At 36.2% G+C, this 15,650-nt stretch overlaps 1 protein-coding gene across 1 annotated transcript; it reads right to left on the bottom strand.

The window, feature by feature from the left end:
• Positions 1-960: 960 nt before the first annotated feature.
• On the bottom strand, positions 961-3,813 carry LOC306861234 (arg8-vasotocin receptor-like). The gene is made up of 2 exons (XM_079403386.1): positions 2,678-3,813; positions 961-1,650 (listed from the first exon to the last, which is right to left on the bottom strand). Exons 1-2 carry the CDS (start codon positions 3,543-3,545, stop codon positions 1,241-1,243), a joined length of 1,278 nt encoding a protein of 425 aa, XP_079259512.1. The 5' UTR covers positions 3,546-3,813; the 3' UTR covers positions 961-1,240.
• Positions 3,814-15,650: the final 11,837 nt, after the last annotated feature.

Below are 15,650 nucleotides of genomic sequence, written 5' to 3'. Positions count from 1 at the left end.
CTCCCACAGCTCACCGGGCCAGTAAAAATAACTTAATTAAGTTTATATTCCATCCTTCTTTGATCTCAGTGCCATTATTATTAATATAATATTTCTGAATCTGGAAGAGACCTGTCAATCAAACATTTTTTGAGGCTGTGTATATAAGGATCATGAATAATTTCAGTGGCGAAAGCAATTTTATGGATTGAGGGCTTGTATTTTAGCCGAAAGCAATGATTTTAAGTCATGTTATTGATGAATTTGTTTATAACAAATGCACAGATTTTCACGTCACAGGACATTAATTGATGGATTGGAGTCATGTGGATTATTGGGATGTTGTTATCAGTTGTTTGGGCTCTCATTCTGACGGCACCCATTCACTGCAGGTGATCCATTGGCGAGCAAGTGATGTAATGCAAAGTTTCATCAAAACAAACACATCTACATCTTGGATGGCTTACAGGTTGGTAAATCTTCATTTTTGGGTGAACTATTGCCCTAAATAAACAAATCTGTTTACCCTCATACTTTGAAGTTTGAACAATCACTCAGATTTTTTGTAAATGGCATGTTTTATTTGCTCTTGTTGAGATAATTGTATATATTTACATGTCTTGAGATATATTCTCTTCACGTTTTTTGAAAACAACGAAATTCAAGTTTTTATACACATAAATTCTTTATATTTGCATAAACAGTTCACCAAACACCATTAAAGCTGTTTTAGTTATTTTGCTCAGTTAAAGTTTGGCACGACCAATACAAGATCTCATGCTCAAGTTTATACAGTGTGAAAATTATTATTTAGTCAGTCATAACACTGACATGTACGCACACTCACAATGCACTCTTTTACTCCCACCTAGTCAAAAAAAGCTTAATTTTATCGGTGTAAACAAATAAGACACATGTCAGCCTAAGCAATAAAGTTGAAGTTCTTATCAATATTAAACACAAGTAAAACACAAACTTGAAGTCACAGACTTTAGTCATAAAGGAAAGTGCAACACAACATTATCTGCTGTAAAATAAATGCATCGTTTATAAGAATGGACAAATTTTTAGGTTATCAAAACTCATTCAGTGGCGATTATGAGACGGCCAAAATCTCGTTCACCATGAATATTTTATATTTTGTGAATTAAGGAACCTATATAAGCATAAAATGAGCAGACACTCACCCCACAACTTAAATTCTCTTTTGTTAATAAATCCTTATTATTTATTATGAAACAGATTATTAGATATATTATATTTATACATTTATTTTCATGTCTCTTATCTTATCTGCCTCTGGCTCCTGGGACTCCACTGGAACGCTCTGACTTGATTTGCGCGAACAGTCAAATTGCAAACACTGACTGGATTTGCGGGAATAATCTAGCCCTAAAGACTGACTGGACTTTCGGGAGTTGCACGGGTCTTTCCAAGAGTCAAACCCATCTTTGGTCCGGACAGCAGCCAGCTTGGTCAGAAGGGTGTTCCTCCGGATGCTGCTGTCTGAGTCCTCTTTGTGTAACGTGTTTTGGGGTTTGTTCCAGCAGGGGAAACAGGCTAAGAAGTCATAGAGGAGGTGTCCACTGAAGAGCATGTAGATCCACGGGTTACAGCAGCTGTTGAGACTCGCCAGCAGGGCAGAGAGGGTCACCGCTGCATTTTCAGAATCTGAAAAAGAGAAAGATTGAGTGGTTAGCTTTGTGCATTGTTAAAGATTTGGGCTGGTAACTGAAAGGTTGCAGGATAAAACCTTACAAAAGTTTATATGTAAAAAAAAAAAAAAAAAGTATCAAGACAATCATTCAACTGATTTCTGGTAGAACTAGTGTGACTAATGTGCTTTCATAATGTATTTTGATATTATAATTATTTTTTTACTTACTAAATTTAGCAGTCACATCTATACTTGAACTGATGTCTCCAATGGCACAGTATATATACACTGATAATAATGAAAAACAGTAATACAAGCCCCTGTGTTCTGTAATCGCAAAGGAATGCTAATGGAATTCAGAAAAGAATCCTCTGAGAGACAGATAAGATCTTCCTGGATAAACTGAAGTTCTGATCTGGAAAATACATTGAATCTGGAATCCAGTAGGCCTATGAACTTATTTGGTTCTTTCTTGTTTGGTCTTTTTAGGAGTGGTTCCTAATTATTATAGAAATTATATTAGCATTGTCAAACCGCATATGCAATTATTTTAGGAGATGATTGCAATTACACCTGGTTTGTATTCTGAATACAGCCAGATTTAAAGCGAATAAATTGAGATATTATTCAGCCTATGATCATAATTGCCTAATTAAGGCTTGAAATAAAACCGAAGAAAATTATTAGGTCGTCTTGTATTTTCTCCTCACCCATACGTGTATAAGTTTCAACAAAGTTGGCAGTTACTACAAAATTTAGGTCACTATAGTTACTCAGAATGTGCGAAATAAATTCGCGAAATCGCATTTGCGCGAGGAGGCAACGATGGCAACAGCTGCCTGGATGTTGTTTTGTACTGTACGTCGAAAATATTACAAAAATAGTGTTTTGTTTAAACTTATTTAAGATGTTTACCGTTGGTTTTAACAGCTGTAGAGCGACAAAAGACCTTCACCGTTCACGCCAGAACGTCTTGGAATCGTTTTTAAACTTAATACTGTCCTTGCATATATTCACATTTGTAAACCTGAGGCAACTTACCATCCCAGGAGAAGTTTTCATCCCAGACTGACCACATTTGCACGATGAAGAACGGAGCCCAGCACACAATGTACGCCAAAACAATCACGAATGTCATCTTGACTGTTCTTAGTTTGGCTCTTGAGATGATGGTGACACTACTGACAGACGCCTTTCCAATCATCCCGTTCTTAGTGCTGTGTGGATTGCCTCTCTTGGTCTTGGACTTGAAGTTCTTCCAGATACTGTGGCATATGAACCCGTAGCAGATCATGAGGATGATGACGGGGACGAGGAAGATGCCCACGGTGATCCAGGTGATGTATGCTCGGATGCCCCACGGCTCGATGAAGTGGCCCCAGCAGTCATACACATCCGAGCCGTTCTGGATCTCGCTCAGAGAGAAGATGAAGTATTGAGGGGTGCTGAGCAACAGGCTGCAGAGCCAAGTGGACCCGATCATGATGTAAGCGCGCTTCGTGGGCTGCTGGAGGGTCTTCAGAGGGTGGCATATGGCGATGTAGCGGTCCAGTGTCATCATTACCATCATATAGGTGGACGCGAACATGCCGAGGACTTGGAGATGCTTGACAATCCGACAAAGAAAGTCAGGTCCGTAAAACCTGAAGGTGATCTCCCAGCAGAGCTGTGGAAGAACCTGGAAGAAAGCCACCACCAGGTCCGCGAGGCTCAGGTGCTTGATGAACAGGTGCATGCGGGAGCTCTTCTTTTTGGTGTTGTGCATGGCCAGCAGCACGCACAGATTTCCGATCACCGCCACGAGGAAGGTGACGCTTAAAACCGTGATCTCCATTTTGGCCACGTCTTCGTTCCTGCCGAACGGGTCGGTGTCGTTGTTCGCTGTGGCTTGGTTCGACGCGTTGCCCATGGTTTGGTTTGGTAACGAGCTGTGATTTTCATGCGTAAAATCTTGTGCGCTCGATCAGGTATGTGGAGAGGTGCGCGCTAGGCAGAGCTTCATTGCGCACGGATTCTCCTGCGTCAAAGGCAGAAGATGAGAATCCCCTACAGAGTCTTCATCAAGTGTGCACACTTAGACTGGAGAGGACAGATGCACTTAAGTTTCAGAGACGCGGATCATATTTTGGTGGTGCACATCGGTGTGCCTCAGTTGTGGTGATCTGACGCGCAAAAGTAAGGAATATTTTCCTGACAAGTGTTGCATTCCTTAAATCCAGCCCCCACTGAGGAGGGTATAGCCGCCATCTCCCTCCTCGACAGCACGCCCCTAACCAACATGAAAAATAACTTTGGTACAAGTAAATGTAAGTACGCGCGGCGCGCCCTCAGTGCAAGCAATCGAGCGCGCTCTATTCCTATATGCAAGTCAAGTCACATTTATTTATATAGCGGTTTATACAGTACAGTTTTTTTTCAAAGCAGCTTAATTAACAAGAAAATAACAGTATTAATGTTGCAAAGGTCTTTAATGAGAAGCTCTAAAAGATAATATCATAATTTATTTCTCTTTAGTTTTAATTCTGCGGGTTTTAGGGGATACGCACTGCAGTAATAATATCTATATTTATGTAAAACAGTAGTTGGTTTTCCATTTGGCATACTTGTTTTCTCGTTTATAGGATACCCTATCCTGTCCTTAATGACAAAGGGAGAACATTTAATAAATTCTTTAATTAGATTCTGTAATGTTCGAAATAAACATTCCATATAGTTACTGGAAAATGTATTGAGCTTGTGCCACACTCTCAGTCTAATGAACTGGTGTCAGCTGCAATCTTGCAGTGTATGTTCAGATTTATTTATTATTATATATTTATACTAAAGTCAGTACCAAACAGTATGTGCACTTAAAATGAAAGTATGGATACTGCACAGTATACTATGCTTTGAAATACTATAAATTATGCTTGTTAATCTGTCAAAAAGATAATTGTATAGTAGTTATATAGTATAAGTATACTGTATGTGAGCTTGTTGCAATATAGATTTATAATTAAATATTATCCTAAAACACTCAACCTAGTTTTTTAAATTCACCTTATTCAGTTGTAAAATGCACAGTTGTGCATTTTATCTTGTCTGAGCATGTATATGTATGTGAGTGTGTGAAGGAATGAGAGAGGTGCAGTGAGTATATACACTGTAAAATACACTGGTGTAAAATGTTTACAATATATGCATAATTACACTTTTTATTTTTTTTTTGAAAATAGGCATTTTAATAGCATCAAATTTTGTACATTTCTTAGAACTTGTTCTAATCCAAGTTATTTCAGCTGCAAGGTTTACAACTGTGATGAAGCAGACGCTGAGTTTCATGAACCAGATGTGGTCACTGAAAACCAGAGATGCAAACAAAAGTTTGTACACAATGCTTAAATCTCACTTATACACAATATTTAAACTCTTATGGAAAGTAAGACTTGTTACGATGTCTCCACTGAAAGTCTGAGTGCAGATAATGAAGAACAGGTGCCTCATTACGATTCACATAGCTACTTACACTTTCGCCTCATGGAGGTCGTTTGCTTGAAGCACAAATGAGTTGAATGAGGCTCAGATGTCTAATCCACATTTGTAAAATGAATGGCTTGTTTGTTTGAATTTATAAACATCTGTGGCTTTTAGTGTATGTGTGTACACTCCAGATCATTGCTGTGGAGGTGTGGTGAAGAAATAGGGCACAGTCAAAGCAATGCTAAATTACTCCAGAGTGGTTTTTACTGTGAACATTTGTAAAGAGGTGGATGACTGAAAGGCATCTGCTGTTTTATGGCCTGGGGTAAGTGTTTTGAGCACTTGAAGAAGTATAGAGGTGATACAAAGTGTCGTGCTTAGAAGACAATTTTCAGCTAGGACAGGGATTGGAGTCGTGTGGGAGTAAATGCTTGTCTGTCTCGAATGCTGATGATCTTTTGCCCTCTCTCTCTGATGAGCCTTCATTATGGATGGAGGTAATCAATAATGCTGCATGATGCATCCATTGACTGCAGTCCCCATCGGTGTGCGCTGAGGGTTCACTCTAAGAGGAGGCACATTTGCATTTCTTCATTTGGCAAATGCTTTTAGAATCTTACAACAGAACAGAACATCTTGAGGTGGAAATAACATGAGAAGTGCTGTAATAGAAAGTTCAAAGACTGTTCAGGGGAGCAAGAATAGAGATGAAAGAAGTGTGAAGTATACATAATTATGCAGTTGTCCAAATAGTATTTGGACACTCAGTCACACTTAAAAATGTCTGAATTGCATTGAATTAGATACAAAATAGAACATGCTTTAATAGAAAGTTCAAAGATTGTTCAGAAGAGTACAGGCTAGAATAAAGATAAAAATATAAGAAATACTGAAATATATAGAATTAATAAACAGTGTCAAAATGACAGTACAGTACAAAATGACTTTGGACACTGGAATCACACTTTTGGTTTTTGGTTTGATATTCTGTTATATACAGTTATATTATGCCTTTTGGTTTGATATTGTTATATAATTTAATTGTGGCTTAAATGACCAAATACTTTATGGGGCCACCATATACATATACTGCATGTAATCAGAGTTACTGTCCACCCAAAAATAATAAATACTGATTATTGCACATAACTTTAAACAATGGGGATACATGCTTCTGCTCAGGAATATCTAGTTCATTGATAGATTTAATTAAATTTGAGTGCTTTCCCAAATATTTAATTCCACTTAAAACCTTGGCAAATTAGGTTATTTTTAAGTCATGTAAATCCAATCAGATTTGAGTGGGGATTTTAGACAGTTCTTGCACTATTTCTTTGCCACTATGCCACTTGTTTTGATATTTTATCATTTTTATAAAAAATATTTTATAACTATAATTTTTAATTGTGGCTTAATTGAACAAGCACTTTTGTGGGGCCACTAGTACTAAATTTATTTAAATAAGTGCTGTTTATTTCACATAATTTAAAACAATATTAAATAATCAGTTCTACTCATGAATATATTTTTATTTGCTAGATTAAATTTATAATGCAATTTAAATATTATTTTCCAAAGATAATTCCACTAACCTAAAACTTTAGCAAAGTAGTTAGTTTTAAAGTTATGTAAAGTAAGTTGAATCGACTATGGGCAGTTCGTGCATGCTTTCAGAGGCTGCGGCTGTTTTTATTGAAATGTTGCGAGTGTCACCAGTGGGTTTGGATTGCACAGGTCATTATTGCATTAGTCATTTTAACAGTGTGTTCACTAGGCATTCAGATGTAAATTTATAGCTGTTCAGGGATTAATTATTAGCAGATGAAGTGTTGAACAGGGAGGATGTGGGCAGCACTGCAGCATAAACCAACAGATAAAAAGAAAATTTGTCTCCTTATTAGAGAACATGAGGGCAATCTTCAGACAAGAACAGATCTAGAGATCATACCTCCTTCATCTCTGTCTGTATGTCCCAGCCAACATATCTGTAAACTTGTTACTTTGGTTAAACTTGCGTCTACCCACAAAACAGCAGCTGTGAAATCGACACAAACCCACTTGCTGTTTATTGTATTGAAACCATGTCAGAGATGTGAAGGAAAGGTAAGAGAGTACATAAAAGAGAATTTAAATTTCCGTCCCCTTTCACAGATTCACTGTGTTTTAATGTCCAATTTATATGCAACCTCATTTCTAAAGTTGGTTAAAATTGGGGGTTAATGCCATAGTCTGTGTATTTTAGCCATGACAGCTGTGATGTGTTTTTTTGGGTACATGAGCCTACGAGGACTAATGTTCATAAAATAGGCCTATTAATCATTCATCTGGGGGAAAACTAGCGTGACATGTTGGGGTATAATCTGTGTGTTTGAGTATGAGCATGTGTGTAAGCCCTTTAGGAGAGCAATCATGTACTTCAAAGTATAAACTATGTATGCAAAATATGTGTTCTTTTACTAAGTTTGTGTGATTGAAACTGCCATTTATGAACTGTTTAATTAAGTTTAAATCATAATTACATAATTTGTGCTTCAAACACACTAATCATGCAGATTATAACCAAACAGTTTTTTAGTATACTATTTATTCATATTTTAAAGTTAGCTTTTATTTGTAGTATTTGTATTTAGTTTAGTTTTAAAAGTTTTAGGGGCTTTTTAAAAATATATTTCTAGTTAGCTTTATTTTTATATAACATTTTGCTATTTAGCTATATAAACAGACAGATGTAAAGAAAGATTTCAATATTCCATTCGATATTCAATACCTCACATTTCATTAAAGCTCGGGGTGTTTGAAGATCGACATATCTGCCTCATTAAAAAGGAGAAAACAAATAGAAGATAGCCAAGAAAGTAACTTGTGAGAATATTTGGGACAGTTAACCCAAAAATTTAAAATTTGTAATTTAGGGCAAACGTACCTATTAAGCTCACATACCCATTAAGCAAACTTTCATTTTTGAGACCAGATTATAAAAACAAAAAATTATTTATTATCCTACACTGTCTGGCGGCCATTTTGAAAGCTGTCTAAAAACTTTCACCAAAAAAGGAGCCCCTTAAATGTGCGTTATTTAGATGTTTAAGCCTTTATTTTGGGTAAGTTTCACTACTTATTGTAAAATTGAGAGACTGATGTTCAGATTTTGCATATTATAACCTGGAACTTGGATGTGGGAAATAATTACATTAGATCCAAAAGATAGATTTAGCAACAGCGCAGATGCTACAGAACACAGTTAGCTGACTAGCTGTATAAGATTGTGTGCTACGCTAACATATTACTTCACAGATATTACTGGCTTGTACTTTTACATCCATAATATTATAAATGGACAGTTTATTGCTGGTCTGTGGTTTTACAGTGCTGTAATTTTTTAAGATTTCATATTATTTTAAGGTGAGTTTAAAGGGTACACGACTATGAAAATCACACAGCTTCAGTGTGACATCAATAAGAAAAAGTATAATTTCATAGTTGTTCATAATAAAATATGCATGAACTTAATACATGACGTAGACTATTTATTTAGCATAATCCTGTCATTTGAATAAATATTACATGAAATTTATTAAAAATTGTTGCTGCTCCAATTAAGCTCAGTGTGCTCTCTTTAAACTCTTCCACATTGAACGTCTATGTAAATACTTCATAAACACACTTTAAATATCAAATCTGCAGACTGGCTCTGATCTTTGGCATCTAGCATCAGCTTCTCCAGACTGTAAATCTGTGGAAAATAGGGGCAAAAATCATGTAGTGTATTCCAGTCTTAAGAGACTATAGATAAGATGACATCCATTTAAAAAGAGGTTTCATAATGAGGCTAGTTTCTGTGTTCATCCCCATGAATTAAATGTTTTATTTGATATTTGAATATGTGTTATTTAGCTGAATGTGGACTAGTCTAGTCTAATGACATTTCATTATGAATATATGACTGATCGCCATGAATGCCTTGTTGCTTGATTTTAGTGTTCTGTTTTCTTGGTGATTGACTTTGTACCTTCAAGAAATATATATTTTTACAATTATTTAAAAATTGTCCTTAAAATAAACATTTTTAATAAAACATGATGTGAGCTTAAACCAATATCTTGTGCACTGAAAATGTCTCAATGTAGATTTTGGTGAGCTTAATAGCTACCTGTTGTACAAGTTACTACAAACCTGTTGTTGAAAGTTATTTAGAAAAATGTTCTGCCTAATCTTTTCCATACACTGAAAGTTAATGGGGATGGGTGCTTATAAAACTCATAAAATTATATAAAACCACCATAAATGAATCATAAATCTTGACTTCTAAGCTATATTTCAATTCCTCTGAAGCCAAATGAAAACCTCAAAACTACAATTTTAGTTACTTATGGCAATATTATTTATCAAATCTTATTTGGATGCATTGTAATCTACTGTACTTCACAAAGTTTTAATATGCAGATATACATTATATTTGAAACTTGAGTAACTTTTTTGAGCTGTTCCACAAACAAAGCTGTCGTCTGGTTTTGGAAAACTCAAAGACACAAAAAATGGCATAAAAACCCCCTAAACTCCTGAACTAGTATTATTCATTGCATTGTAATTTTTAAATGTCCATGTGCACCATTTTCTAAATGAGCTCTTCAAAATAGGCTATTTTTTTAATAATTATTATTTTTTTAATTTTAACTGTTATACCTACAAAAATAACAAGACATCACCCAAAACAAATAAACCAAATAAATAAATAAATTGCTCAGATTTTTATATAAAACAGGACTACCCCATATATAACAGATTAGGGAAAGAAAAATAAATGAATACAACAGAAAAGTTAAATATGCAGAGAATTACACAATTACAGTATTCCTTGCAGTATAGGGCGAAGATGAGGTTCCATAGTCCAGATATGGAGTCCAGATTTTATAAAACTGGCCTGATTTTTGATGTAATACATAGGTAAGACGCTCCAGGGGAATCAGCTCAAAAAATGATCTTATGCCAACCTTTAAATGATAGAGATTTATCACTAATCCAATTAAGTAAAATATTTTTTTCTAGCAGCAAAGGAGAGAATATTATACAATTTCTTGTTTGCAGATGAAACAATGCATTTATTAGGTGTACCCAATACTAATGAGACTGGGTCTTGTTTTTCATGTTTCTGAGGCTTAATGTGGTTTTGTTTCTCCAGAAGTAGGCAAGCAAGTGTAGCTGATAAGCCTGCAGTCACAGGAGAACTGTTTGAGCTAAGCGATTAACAGCACAAAAGCAGTTAGCTGAGAGAATTCTGATGCACTTTATGACACAAACCAGAATCTAAACAACAAATATTCGACTTAAGGTCTGGTTATAGAGTGACTAAATGGATGAAAGGATGCACTTTAGTCAGTGTAGATGACATATTTATTTCGATGCTAATCGGAATCATGATTTACCCAGACTGTAGATATATATGTTTTAGCCTTTCTTCAGTTCACGTCAAATGAAGTTGTACACTCAGACAAAAGTCAACAGAGACCACCTTCGTCATCTTTTCAATTCTGTTTCAAAAGTTTTTCCTTCCGACCAACCCTTTATTTGTCTGTAAAGCACACTTTTATGAGATATTTCAAGAGTGTCAGAGACTGACAAGATTGTTGAACCTGTATTCACTGTGATTCAGAATATTTGAATGTGATTCACCAGGGAACTAAGAGGAAAAGGCCAGTAAAGAGAGACTAATTTTCATAGTAACACACATTCACACACTTGTTCTCTCGTTTTCCACAAATTGTTGTTTTTGAGGTTTTCTTATCAGCAGTGCTTGGCTGAGTGAAAGACATTTAGCAAAATACTTCACCAGAGGTTCTTTGTGAGTCTCATTTCGCTTGTCTCAGAAGCTGTGGTTTCCAAAGGGATTTAGGAGGTATAGTTCTCTAAAAAATGGCAATCATGACTCACGTCATTCCAAACCAGTATGATTTTCTTTCTTCTATGGAACAGAAAAGAATAACTTCTCAGGAACGTGCTGCTGTTTTCCATAAGTACAGATCAAGTTTGAAGTTTTGAGTTTGAGAGACTTTTTGAACTTTTTTCAGTCTTTGGTCTCAGAAAAAAGTTCAGAAAACTTGGAATATAGTGCACAACCGTTAAAGGCATAAGGGCCTTTTGCAGTACCCGAGTACCCGAACTAATTGTGGAACTCCCCACTTTTTGGTGTGTTCGCACCGCAGGAACTAGGAACAGTTTTAGTTCCAGGAACTCTGTTTGGAGGAATTAAATTAGCTCCTACTTCAGAGTAGAGTCTAAAACAGTTCTAGGAACTATCCGTGACGTAAGTATACGCTGATTGGCTAAACGCGTACAAAAACGCCCTCACCCACCATGATTTAAAACATTGTGTAAACATTGTATCATACTGAGAGCATTTATAAACTGCATTTTACCTGAAGACTTCGTCTACGGCGTTTTGTGCTTCTATCAGCCTCAATGAAATGTAGCACTGCAAATTGTCGTTGGAGATCCTCCTTTACGTTCTTTCAATCGCTTGACGTATACGTCGAAATTCCATGTCCATTATGGGGTGGTGATGGCGCAGTGGATAAGACACATGCCTTTGGTGTGAGAGACCCGGGTTTGAATCCACTGTGAGACACCAATGTGTCCCTGAGCAAGACACTTAACCCCTAGTTGCTCCAGAGGCGTGCGACCTCTGACATGTATAGCAATTGTAAGTCGCTTTGGATAAAAGCGTCAGCTAAATGAATAAATGTAAATGTAAATTATTGTGAAACCCACGAGACACGACAAAAACACAGCTCCGATCACAGCATTCTCCTGTTGTTAACATTGTTCTTCTTTGTTTACGTTGTTGAACGCCATGAAGTCGCTGTCGACCGGCTAACATCACTTCTTAGTACCCACTGTCGATGCGAATGCAATCCTTTAAATGGTAAAATAGTGGAAATAGTTCACGCAAAATCGTCCCAGTACTTTAGTACTGTACTTTTAGTTCTGGAACTAAAGCAGTGCGAAAGGCCCTATAGTTCACCAAAAAAAACTTTCTTCTGCTGAACACAAAAATAGATATTTTGAAGAATGTAGGTAACCAAATAGTTTATAGTACCCACTGATTTCCATAGTATGGAAAACATTTTTTTGGGGTGAACTATCTCTTTAACTATTTTTAAAATGCTTACTATTCCTTTGAGATTGTCTTAGCTCTTGACAGCTGTTTAAAGGCATATTCAAAAAAAAATTTGTTGTGTTGGTTGAAAGTCTCTGATCATCATCGCATCATCATTGTGGACCGAGCGAGAGCAGAAGGTGTTATTATTGTAATATTACGCGCTTTGTTCTATAATGTTTTCTCACTGGTGAATGAGACATGAGGTATTCTGACAGCATTACATTCAACCCTCCACCAACACCGTCTCTCATCGTGTCGCTGGTTAGCCTCTTCTCCACCTGTTTTGAGGAGGCGTGGCTTTGGAGAGTGATTTGCAGGGAGGGTGGGAACTTATGCTTTCAAAGTTGGATTTTTCTAAAGTGCCTACCCTACCTTTAATTAATAATACAACCATACTGATTTTTGTGTTATGACTTTCTGGTCTATGTGGTTTCATGTACACAAGTTCTGAACATTTCTGCTATAATGTTTTGTATTTTGTATTGGATTGTCCATCTTTCATAAATGAAAGCCAACACACCCATATAATTGAATCCAAACGCTTTACACACACTGCACATTTCACAACCTCTCCCTTCCTCTCTTCATCTTGCCTGAGCCGAAGCATGTGTAAGTGGAGTGTGTGTGTGTTTCAGATTAAGTCTGTTTACACTGCCTGTTCAAATGAATGAATTAATCTGATCAGAGAATGATCACAGCGCCCGAGGACTGTTGTTTTTAAAATACAATTTATGTATTACCCTTTCTTATGACCGAATGCTTTGTGCCAGTCAGTTTCAATGGAATGAAATAGGAGCAAATTTGCTCATTGTACAAGGCATATGTAATCTTGTAGCCAATTTTCCTGTTCTCTCCCTTTCTCTTGACCTATCGCTCTTTCTCTGAAATGACCAATTTTGTTCAAAATTGAAGGTTTGAGGCTGGAACTATTCTGGAATCAAAAGCATCTCTCTGTGTGAGTGTTGAGAAGGGTACTTCACGTGTTGCATAGGTTTTTTTTTTTCTTCCTCTGACTTCTCCTTTTTTCATAAATGTTGTACACCCAGTGACCTTTTTATATATAGCAATACAAAAATCCTAATTTTTCATTTGAGAAGTATTATATATAGTATTAAATGCAAGATAAACTGTTGATTGATGTTCAATTTATGCAACCCAGTTACTAATTCTGCCATATATGTATTTATTTATTTAGTACACTGGTAGAAAATTCATCAAAATTACAAAATCAGTTTTGAACATCTCACATATTTTGGTCATGCAAAAAATAAAGTGAAGAATGGACAATAAAGAAAGTAAACTGGCTGTAATTTTTAGATTTACCTCCTGAGGTTGACTTCAATATCCATTGGTTGGAGAGAAAAAAAAATAACTTAACCTATTTTGTTTTATATTCATGCAAAATCTCTTCAATAATGAAGTGGTGCACTTCATCTCATCACGAGTGCAGCGTATAATAGTATGTAGCACGTACTGTAACCATATTTCATAAACACATATTTATCTCTGGCAGTATTCACCGGTGTTGTTTAATGGCTCTAATAAGGTCTGTTAGGTTTTGGATATGCAGTGTGATCAGTTTTATTTTTAGATCTTATGTGTGGAAACTCTTCAATATAATAATGATAAATGGTGTACAGCCCTTAAAGATCTTCTCAATGGACCTGCTGTTTTGAATTCAAATCCTACAATAGCAGTTCCCCCACAGGGATACTTTTTCATCAGGAGTCACTTGGTCAGTTATTGATTCTTTGAGTGAGTTAGGAAAAACAGGAACAGTTCGAACTTAAAGGAACTTTGCTGCCTTACCATGGGTGCAGCAGGCGCAATGATATTACGCAGCGCCTGAAAATAGGCTAACTTCCGTCAACATAACCAACGTGAGTGTGCCTTGCAACCATAGAGACATTGTGAGAGACGATTCAGAGGAGATTTACTTTGGTGCAGATCCTGAACCGTATTTATTTGAACCGGAATACACTAAGCAATTTGCCGGCTGCAACTCTGCAACTACACAAACTTAGTGCCGGTACCGTTGGAAGTAACCTAGCTGGGGACTATTTTCAGGCGCTGCGTAATATCATTGCGCCTGCTGCACCCATAGTACGGCAGCAAAGTTCCTTGATTATAACGCCGGAGTGAGAGTATAGTTCCTAGCCATATCGGCCTAGAAAATCTACTGCTCATTTTTCGTCAGTCTTAGTACACGATGTAACAACAGAAGAGTCAAGTTTTAAATAGGAAAAATATCGAAACTCTTTGGTCATTTTTGAGCGAGATGCTAACAGTCTAATCCGATTCAATTATTATTTAACTCTTTGGGAGTTGGAAAATGCGTCTGTTTTCAAAAATAGTGGCGTGTTCCTTTAATTTTATTTGTTATAGTTATTACAATAGAAGGAATAGTATTATTAATTCACTAATTGTGATCATTTGAAAGAGCCTGTCCTCCTCACTGTGAGCGAATCTCTTCACATTAGGAGCAGGATCCTCAGGGGAGATTATGGTGCACTGCAAATAATTAGTATAAGCGAGCTCTACGGAGGTAATTGTTTTTACTTTATGTGTTGACTCACACCCACGCTATACATATCCTATAAATAGAGATACCAGTGATTTAAAACCAGTGATGAGCTCTGAGGTTCATCACTGGTTTTAAAGTCCTCACTCACCATTGTGAACTGTATGAACGTGTTGGATGACCTTCTCTATCAATGCGGAGACTTCAACACTGGTATATCTTCATATACAAGGCTATTTTAGGTCTACTTCCATCTTACCTTCTGACCTACATCAGTGTAAATAATATCGGGACTTACAATCTTCGTTCACAGGATCTTTTCCTTCTGTCTGTTCCAAAGGTTAGAACTGAATTGGGAAAAAAGGCATTTAAGTATGCTGCTCCCTCTACATGGAACAAGTTACAGAAATCCATGAAACTTAATAAACTGGTCTCATTGGTCGCTTTTAAGAGGATGTTGGCTGACTTGGAGGCAGCCACATCTAGCTGTAGATGTTTTGCCTGATGTGTTATGGATTGTGGTTGACTTTAAAGGATTTGCTTTTTCAGTGTTTTATGTTATTATTATTTTTCTGTATTTTGTGTCTGTATGTATGTATGGTTGTACTCTGCCTATCTTGGACAGGACACTCTTGAAAAAGAGATTTTTAATCTCAATGAGTTTCTTCCTGGTTAAAGGTAATATAGATGCATATAAAATCGAATGCAAGGAAAGTTGCTGCCAGATTTTACAATGATCTAATAATCATTTTAAATAATTATTAATGTAATATAGTTAAAGAGCTCACTAAGATAAAATAAAAATATATTATAAAATTAAATATACTATGCATATATAAAATTAAATATACTATACATATATAAAATGTGATTTAATT

The sequence above is a fragment of the Barbus barbus genome (assembly GCF_936440315.1).
Source record: "Barbus barbus genome assembly, chromosome: 42".
Lineage (NCBI taxonomy): Eukaryota > Metazoa > Chordata > Actinopteri > Cypriniformes > Cyprinidae > Barbus > Barbus barbus.
Note: the sequence above shows the minus strand (reverse complement) of the source record. Positions and strands in the feature narration are given on the sequence as shown.